The 10,000-nt window shown below is 43.5% G+C and overlaps 1 protein-coding gene across 1 annotated transcript in view; it reads right to left on the bottom strand.

Moving 5' to 3' along the window:
- Positions 1 to 10,000, bottom strand: part of LOC306923767 (glutamate receptor 1-like) — a gene marked incomplete at both ends in the record, with an annotated part of 128,799 nt that overhangs the window by 71,286 nt on the left and 47,513 nt on the right. The window contains one exon of the mRNA XM_079502060.1: positions 4,129 to 4,313. Within this exon, the coding sequence (XP_079358186.1) occupies positions 4,129 to 4,313 (185 nt within the window). The remainder of the gene's footprint in view (positions 1 to 4,128; positions 4,314 to 10,000) is intronic.

Genomic DNA, 10,000 nt, shown 5'->3' with positions numbered 1-10,000 from the left:
ATCGTGAGAATGATGGCTTCCACATCCGCATTGCAACTTTTCAGGAATAGAAAGCCTTGAGTTCCTATTAACTTGGATTCCCCATCGATGATGTCACTGGTGGACAGGTTTCTGAACGGCCCACAACCCCCTCCTATATGAGAAACAGACTGAGTTGCAAAAATGGTGATATTTTATCATAATCATTAGTGAGGAGCAATTATATGAAGATATGTTCAAAAGTGGTCCTTTAGGTGCAGTATGTTCCGCTGAAGTATCTGGGCTTTTGATCGGCGAAAATCCGCTTAAAATAGGTTCCCTGGTGTCTTGCGATCAATCGCACCAATCGCCATCTTGTGTTACGCCACAAGCCGGGTGCATAAAACCACATTCCATGAGGCCGTGTCTTCCGTTCACTTGCATTGGACTCAATTTCCCAGAAGCCCTAGCAGCCCAGCGAATGTGTCGATTTCCGGTTTGAGATCATAACATGAAGCTCTCTCCCCCTGCTCTCTCCCCCTGCTCCGCAAATAGGGCGATTTAGACACATAAAACAAATAGCGGGAATGTCGTATTATGCAGCGGGGGAACACTGGATCAAACGCTAACAAATTAGCGGCAAGTAAACTGTTAAACTGGAAGTTTGCACTGCCCACAATCTGCTTGCTCACTTGCTGCTGCACACACTGATACTGCTGCGCTGCTGCCTGCTTAAACGTTTGCTGCTCACCCTCCTCCACCCCAGCTACCACCTGTGGTTTTGGATCTTCTGTTTGGGTACGGGGGGGATTCGGAGTCCCTATGGTTGGGACTGATGCGCTTGATCTCTGTACCTAAAAGCAGATCCAATTCATCGACCAAATCAAAATAAATGTATATTGCTCATTTGTATTCAATAAATATATATTACATCTATTCTTGAGTTGTCCAGACTGAATTTAGATCAGATAAGTAAAGAACCCAGGACCATAGCATACTACTTGTGTATTCCGTGGATGCTCTGAATCTAAGGAGAGAGTAGAACAGATGCCCTCAGGATGCTGTCAGTGGCGTTATCTGAAAGAAGATCAGTGTTCCAGTACCGTATGAACGATGGAGGGCAGAGGAGGTGGGGCTACATTAAAGGTACATTCAGTGATTTCACTTAATTCAACTATCACTTATTTTTTCTTATTTTTTGGATAATCCTCCCTACTATAAAGTGTGCTGACCATATAAGGAGTTCCTCCCTGTCCCCAGTGAGCCCCTGGGGTCAAAAAACCCTAGTTTCGGTTTGGGTTTTGGGTGGCAAAGCTTTCATCCAATCAGGATGAGAGGTGCCTTCCTCCATCACGATCGAGTGTGGCTGGCATTGGTGCGCGTGCTGTTGGTCTGTTGTACTTCCCCCACTGTAGAGCGTGTGCATGTGCACATCTTGTTACCGGGTGGACTGGTTTTTTTTCCAAATCACCCAAATCACTGAATGCTCCTTTAAGCAGTGGGTGTAAACTAAAGTAACAAAGTACAATACGTGCAAACGTGTAGCTTTTCGGCAGAAACCAAATAGGGCACCTGTACGATTCATCTTTAGTGACATAATGCCTCATGATGAAATGAAGTACCATGATCGGAAAATTGATGCAAAACGATTTTGTAAAAATCTGTGTCTTTGACGGGACCTCAGATCAGGGTTCTAAACCCGTGGGTCGCGACCCCTCAAGGGGTCGCCAAATTATGTTGGGGGTCCCCAAATTATTTTTATATATTTTCTGCAACTGAATGGCTGGGAAATGGAAATGAAGAGTTTACATAGTACACATAGTGCATGCATAAACTTTCCTTAATGATTATATCTGGTTTCAGTGTTCATTTATGATATATGTTCTCTATTATTAAGGTCATTTTTGCAGTCAGTTTGTATTGGGGGTGGGGTTCGCGAGACATGGCCAAAGCATGTCCGGGGGTCCCCAGCCAAAAACGAACCCCTGCCTTAGATTAGGTGTACAGTAATTCTATTTGATGGCTAGAAGACTAGTTACAGTATATATGAGATACTGTATGAGCTATGGAGAGCACAACATATTCATACATACCATACTGGTAGCATGCACAAGAAATTTGGTGCTAATCGAATTAGTGTTTGTTCCGAGATTAGCTGCAGACACAGACAGACAGACAGACAAGTGCACACACGTGTGTGACGGTGTGTCTGTCTGTCTGCTTGTGTGCATGCCGTGTGTGTGTGTGTGTGTGTGTGTGTGTGTGTGTGTGTGTGTGTGTGTGTGTGTGTGTGTGTGTGTGTGTGTGTGTGTGTGCACGCGCAGCTATGCAGGGAGGGAGCAGATGTGTGTGATGGATGGTTGCTGTCTGAAAGCAGAACTTCTCAGGCTCAGCTCCTGTAAACTGGTGGGAACTGATGCAATAACCTTAACTGTGCACACCAGGCCATCAATAACACTCGCCCTGTGCCTGCATGCACATGTCTGCATGTGTGTGTGTGTGTGTGTGTGTGTGTGTGTGTGTATGTATGTGTGTGTATATATATATATATATATATATATATATATATATATATATATACATATATATATATATATAAATACACTGTATGTGGGTGAATTTGTGTGTACAGTATGCGTGTGTGTGTACAGTATGCGTGGTGCCTATAGGCACATGTGATGATTCATGTGTGTCGTATAGTAATACGTACATTGATGATGATACAATTGCTCTTGTGTATGTGCGGGTATGAACCAGCACGAACCAGTTCCATCGTGTGTGTGTGTGTGTGCGTGTGTGCGTGTGCGTGTGTGCGCGCGTGCCAGGATCCTATGGCAGTACAGTGGTGAGTAAGTGCTGCAGATCCCGTCACTGGCGAAAGGCCTTCTCTGAATGTCAGCTCCATGTTATTCATCTCTCCTGTCCTTTGATGCTCCAGGAGACTAAACACAGCTTGGCCGACCCACTGCTTTCTCTTTTTTTATCCTTGTTTCCCCCGCTTTTCTATCCTTCCTCCTTTGTTCATCTGATAAGCACCTGCAAAAACCTGGCACTGTGCCTTTGTGGAAGAATAAATGTGCTTTTTTTCTCCAATTTTGGCTAGAGGTGTGATGTCATGTCTGGAAAATAATAAATGCGATTTAAACAATAAAGGCTTCACGGTAGGGTACCGTATGTTATGGATTGACTTCTGCCATGCCTGAAGAAGGTCCAGAGGGACCGAAACGTTGCCTTATTAAAAGAAAATACTCATGTACCGAGCAGATGTACAGTGTGCGGGTGTATTTTCATCCCTTTCATTGATGTCCACTGGCCTATGCACCTGTGCATACGCCTGATTTCTAGGTGTGCGAAAGCTTTTTCCTACAATGGATTGACTTCTAAAATAATGCGCTGTCGAAGTTAAAATTCACAGACCAGCTGAACACAGCCGTTAATTCTACAGTATAAATAGCGGATTAGAATGAACGTCAACCGATAATCACCAGTAGGTTACTTGTCACTCGAATGCAATTGAGCCAGCAGGCTCGCCTGGAGTTGACTGGCTATTAGGAAATGCGGAAACGTCCAACGTTGGTCGCGTTGTCCGACTATTACTAACCCTAAATCTAACCCTAATCCTAAACTCATATCGGTCTTAAGGTCCTTTCAAACGTGGCAGCGATGAACGCAGACGTTGTCGCCTGGATCAACGACAGGTCTCCTCCAGGTCTGCTCAAGGGGGCGGCGCGACGACGCAAGCGTAAAAAAAAAAAAGAAAGCTAAACAGAATCCAGGTCTGGTGAGTCGCGGGCGTGTGCACGTAACGAGCACGCACGCAACAAACCCACGGGGCCGTGCTCACGTAAATACGCTTGCGTTGTCGCCCTTCGACTTCCCTGCGCGAATAGGAAAAAAAACGCAGGTCTCATTGAAAATGAACTATAGGCACGTTAAATCGCTTCCCGTTTGAAAGGACCACCTAAGTCAGTTTCATGATGAGCCAGTCGGCTCCAGGCGAGCCTGCTGGCTCCATTGCATTCGAGTGATAAGTAACCTACTGGTGATTATCGGTTGATAACGTGATAACATTCGAAGCGGGAGGTATAAATGCATGGCTGGAGTGGCACATTATGCGAGTAAGAATAGCACCCCATGGCAACAGCAGACAGCGGGGAAGCTTTTCTTGACCTTTTTGAGGATGCCGGTGAGCCTCTCTGTCTCACAGTCGATGATGATCTGTCCCTCCTTCCTCTTGTCCAGGTCCTGGAACACCTTCTGGAAGGAGGCCTCCGTCATCGTCTCCACGTTGACCGAGGTCACCAGCCAGTTCCTCTCGGCTGCTGTGTCCAGAACCTTCTGGAGTACAGACAGTCCTAGGAGGGGGAGAAGGGTTCAGAGGTCAGGTCGAAGCAAGGGCCCATGGGAATTGTAGGAACTAGCAGATCAGTGTGGCCTGCTGGTGAAAAAGGTCTGGATGTAAAGAAGGTGTTAACTGTGTGAGCTGGTGAAATTTTGCTGCCTTAACCAATTAATAATGAAGTGCCGCGATTTCTGTTTTGTATGTGTCTATGGAGTTAACATTGCTCTAATTAGACCCCCAGGTGTTTTGTATGTGTCTATGGAGTTAACATTGCTCTAATAGACCCCCAGGTGTTTTGTATGTGTCTATGGAGTTAACATTGCTCTAATAGACCCCCAGGTGTTTTGTATGTGTCTATGGAGTTAACATTGCTCTAATAGAACCCCAGGTGTTTTGTATGTGTCTATGGAGTTAACATTACTCTAATAGACCCCCAGGTGTTTTGTATGTGTCTATGGAGTTAACATTGCTCTAATAGACCCCCAGGTGTTTTGTATGTGTCTATGGAGTTAACATTGCTCTAATTAGACCCCCAGGTGTTTTGTATGTGTCTATGGAGTTAACATTGCTCTAATAGACCCCCAGGTGTTTTGTATGTGTCTATGGAGTTAACATTGCTCTAATAGACCCCCAGGTGTTTTGTATGTGTCTATGGAGTTAACATTGCTCTAATAGACCCCCAGGTGTGGTGAGAATAATGAAATATGTGTTCCCTGTGTATTTTTGGTTTCTTTCTGAAAGCTGAAAGCCTTTGAGTCAAAAAGCCCAATTGAAATAGACCACATTAGTGACATCACAATATCATCCCCTCTCCTAACCAGTCATTTTAAATTGTATCTAAAAAAAAACATTATTCTATACCCTTGGCTATTCAAAATTAGCAGATATATAAGCTCATAGTGTGTCGCTGTGATCTTGTAGATCAGCTATTTTTTTGAAAAATTGTGAATCTTAAAATAAGTGTTAACACATTCCAGAGTAAAAGGGGCTCAGAGTAAAAGCGGCTATGTCTTTCCGGCAAACCAGAGCTCCTATTTTGAAGGAATCCCGGGAATGATTGTGTTAAAAAGCTCTATATTGTGATATTACCCATTGCTATAGAGTGTTTGTTCAGCAACCAGGAGTCTCCTTGTCTGTCCAGTTCATTTTCAAGTCGGGATACCAATTTCATCCAATCACGATAGAGCACGCAGTCAGGATACAAATTAAAGTGGAATTGTAAGTGATGACAAATAAATGAGCAGTGTCATGGGAATCTGCAGAATCTGTTACATGCTCAGGAAAACAATACGCAAATGAGGCAAGACGAGAATTCAGACTTAACAGTATGAGCGTTTTTACTCGAGTAAAGTAGCCAAACTCACATGACTCACAGAGGTGTTCCTTATATAGTCCCCACATTCCCTACAGCTGAGACAACAACATACCACAAGAAAATACGACCCCATACCAGATAGCCATCTGGTGAGACACCTGCAAGCAAACATTAAACTGAGGGACCAGTACTAACATTAACTCACTCGAGGAAGAGTTACAGAGATACTTTTATAAAAAGGATGTTATTAAATGTTTACATCTAAGAAGGACAGCAGACACAATTGAAAGTGGAACACTGGAAAAAGTAAGCTGATCAATGGCTACTCTCTCCTGATGTTTTTTGTCACCTACCTGGAACCTGTATTTTCTGTTTATTAAAGAGCTGGAGAGACAGGGAGACCCCCGTTTGTGAACAAACACACTGTAGCAATGATTACTATAAGAATATAGTGATTTAAACTTGTAACATTTATCTATTTATTTTAACCAAAACAATATCACTTACCCTACTTTTAAACCGAAACATTTTAACTGAAATCTTTCGCTGGAACAAATAATTTTCAGATGGGGGTCGGCGGCCAAATACAAAATAATGTTGGGGATCCCTGATATGAAAAGGTTTGAGAACCACTGATATAGCAACATACGTTTTTTTAAGAAAACAGTTAGGATTTAGAAGACATTTTTAGAATTGGTTTCTCTTAGTGGGTTAACACTTTCAGGTCTTTAAATTGTTTAATCCAGGGTTCCACCGCGCGTAATACGCTAAACCCGCTATTTGTTTAATGCGTTTAATTCGCCGTTTTAAAAGAATTAAAAAGAAACAGCGGATTTGTCCCGGACCTGGTGACGAGGCCGTCGCGTTATGACGACGAAACCGGAAATCAAGTCATCCTCTGGGCTGCTGGGGCTTCTGGGAAATTGAGCCCAATGCATGTGAACGGGCCGTTTGTTTAGACTACACCATGCTGTGCATGGTGGTTTCGTTTCGCATTGTCATGGCCGCTGGTGCTTCTGATCAACAACAAACCAAAGGATTTTCGTGGTTGAAAGCTGCAAATACTTAAAACCATCTCGGCAGCGTAGAATATTGGATTAAATAGTGGGGAACGCGGGTTATGCAGTAAGACTGTTAATGTTACTTAGAGTGGGTTCATGTGACTTAGAATGGACGACTGGTCTACATGGCTTTACATAAGGCAATCCATTTGATTTTCTCCCCCCTGAAACATGGGACAAGAACAAATGATGTGGCGTCTAATTTCATAGCGTGCACAGTGCTACAAGACAAATGAGACGCAGCTCATTCCGAACAGCTTTCCTCCTGTTCCCGATAAACACGTATCCATCAGAATGATACCCCAAAGTGCAAGGAGTGGACACTTCATTAGGCACACATGCGTGTACAGGTTGAGTTATCACTGCTCTTACGGCACTGGGGCTGAACAATCGCCACTGATATCTCACCAACAAAATAATCAGTTTGAGTGTGCTGGCGGATTGGCACAATCAGACTTACATCATCCCAGTGCAAAATTACATGCAGCCCCACTCCCTTAACCCATTTTGGACTGAGGTCGATTAAAAAAAAGGGCTTCTAAATCCTAACGTTTTTCTGAAAATCCCATGTTTCTATGTCAGTGGTGCTCAACCTTTTTCATGTCAAGGACCCCCCCAGAATTATCTCTATTGGACCCCCCAGAAGCAAATATTTTAGTTAAAAATGTTCGCTCTGAAATATATATTCAATGATTTGTGCCACATTTTAACGATTTTTCAAAAATAGCAGACCTACAAGCTCGTAGCGCGCCACTCGGTGGCGCGCTATGAGCTTGTAGATCTGCTATTTTTCAATAGCTAAAGCATAACATAATGCTAACACCAAAAGGGGTTCCCGCCCAGAATGGGTTAAGCTGTCACTGATAGGCTGCTGATGTGCTGTAGCGTTTTGGGGAAGACGGCGGAGCAGCTAATGGGCTCAGGGGTCATGCCGAGGCAGGAAATAAGAGGCAATTAGAGAACACATCGATCTTGGCTCTTGATTTACGCAGGGGTGTCAAACTGGCAGCCTGCGGGCCGGATGCGGCCTATGCGGATGTATCCAATACATGTATATGTTTTAGATTAGCCTACTGTACTAGTATGTACATGTTTGTACCACACCTAGAACTGTGATTTAACACCACGGGCAACCCATAGTTAACCCATCAGTGTAATTCAATGTTCGTTCTCTCTCTCTCTCTCTCTCTCTCTCTCTCTCTCTCTCTCTCTCTCTCTCTCTCTCAAAGCTACAGCATGCCTTGGATCTATTGAAGGAGACCTGCTTTTCATACTCTCACATATAGAATTAATAGTCTATTCTAGCCATTAGTCCCTCCTTATACCTAATTAGCACATTTAGGCCTGAACTCGAAATTTAAAAAAAAATATTCTAAATCCTCCAGTTTTCTGAAATAAATATTTTCACGATTTTTCAAAAATAGCAGAGCTACAAGCTCGTAGCGCGCCACTCGGTGGCGCGCTACGAGCTTGTAGATCTGCTATTTTTCAATAGCTAAATTATAACATAATGTTTAAAACACCAAAAGGGGTTCCCGCCCAGAATGGGTTAATATGTTTCACTTTGTGCCAGTCAGCTGGGAAATGCTTGTAATGTGAGGGCAGGCATAGCTGTTTACTGTCTTCAAAACGGGAAAGTACTTACTGACCTGCTGTAAATATTGAATGTTTATATCCGGCTACTTAAAAGGTGAATGAGAGGTCCCAAGCTTTTTATGGAAATAGATTATTACAACGTGCCAAAAATGGTGTCATTAAAAGAATGGAGGAGCATAACCACAGGGCATGCCAAGAGTCTGCGACCCGCTCACAGCCTCTGACAGATGTTTCCTTGGGTCTATTGTAATGTATGGACAGCTGCTCTCCAGGCAATTCAAGGTTCCCGTCAGTCTGTGACACCACGCCATTAACCCATTCAGGCCTGACGTCGAGAAAAAAAAAAAAAAAAGTTTTCTAAATCATGACAATTTTCTGAAAGATTTGAGGCACATTTTAACGATTTTTCTAAAATAGCAGACCTACAAGTTCATAGCGCACCACTCGGTGGCGCGCTATGAGCTTGTAGATCTGCTATTTTTCAATAGCTAAATTATAACATAATGTATGTAACCACCAAAAGGGGTTCCCGCTCAAAATGGGTTAACGGAATGCAAAGATGGATGGGCTTTGGCCACCGTGTGTATAGTTAAATGTAAATACCGTACATGGGATGATTGGAGAGTGGGCATGAAATTATATAGGAGGGTGCACATTTGTCAGTTAAAATATATAGCAGTGGAACGCTTTGCTTGAAAAGGTGTACACACCAACCCTATGGGTAATTCCACGTCGCCGCTCTCATTCAGTGCTTCTCATTGGTGAATAATCGTAGTCCTTGGCACTGACAGATTTAAATAGGAGCCATGCAATTGATCACAGGCATGGGGAACACAGTGGGCAGTCAATCACGGCCATGTGAACGACCAGTAGGCCCAGGAGAGACAAAGAGCTGAACATTGCCAGCAGTGGCTGTGGTTGTCGTTTCAGCACCACGGAGAGCTCCACGGCCATTGTAACTGACAACTCTACTATACTTTAACTCGCTTTTACAGCTATATCTTGCGCCACCCCTTACCCGAAAACCCTTATCCCTAAACATATTTGCCATGTTTTACTATTTTAAAACAGATAGTTTCAAATAGCTGCTCTACAAGCTTACAACACGTCGATGTAAGATTGTCTAGTTGAACTATTTTAATTCTTTCTTTCCCATGTCTGTATATATATACCTACCCGGACGCTAGGGGGGGCGTCATATCCCAGGTCCATATATATATACGTACACCAACGTATACTCCGTCTATATAATGGTTGAGTCCCACCGCAGCATTTAACATTGGTCCGGTTCCTATGGCAAGGCCCCACCACTCCAGCTATGGGATTGGAAATATAATCATGGTGTAAAGCAGTTGATAGGAGGATTTTCAAACCTCCATAAGTCGGACTCCAGGAGCGCTGTCCTTGGTGGATCTTCTGCCATCCAAATTTTCTAATTTAATTTGTGCCTTTGTACCGTGACGCTCCCGCCATGTAAAAGCTTCTGACGAAAGGTAAACAGTGTGTGCTTGTTCCAATGATACTCGAGTGTGCGTAGCGAGTGTGTGTGGGGGGGCGGGAAAACTCCGTCTTTTAAAGTGAACGCGTATGGTGGAACCTGGAACTGGGTATTATGCTAACAGTTAGCCGCAATACATGAGTTAAAATGTTTGAAATTGTAGAACATAGGAAATAAGTTTAGGGATAAGGGGCAAGATAAGAAAGGGCCCTATTTTCGTCAGTGCTAAA

This window comes from Electrona antarctica (genome assembly GCF_951216825.1).
Source record: "Electrona antarctica genome assembly, chromosome: 1".
Classification (NCBI taxonomy): Eukaryota; Metazoa; Chordata; class Actinopteri; order Myctophiformes; family Myctophidae; genus Electrona; species Electrona antarctica.
The sequence above is the reverse complement of the archived record's forward strand: the minus strand, read 5'-3'. Positions and strand labels throughout refer to the sequence as shown.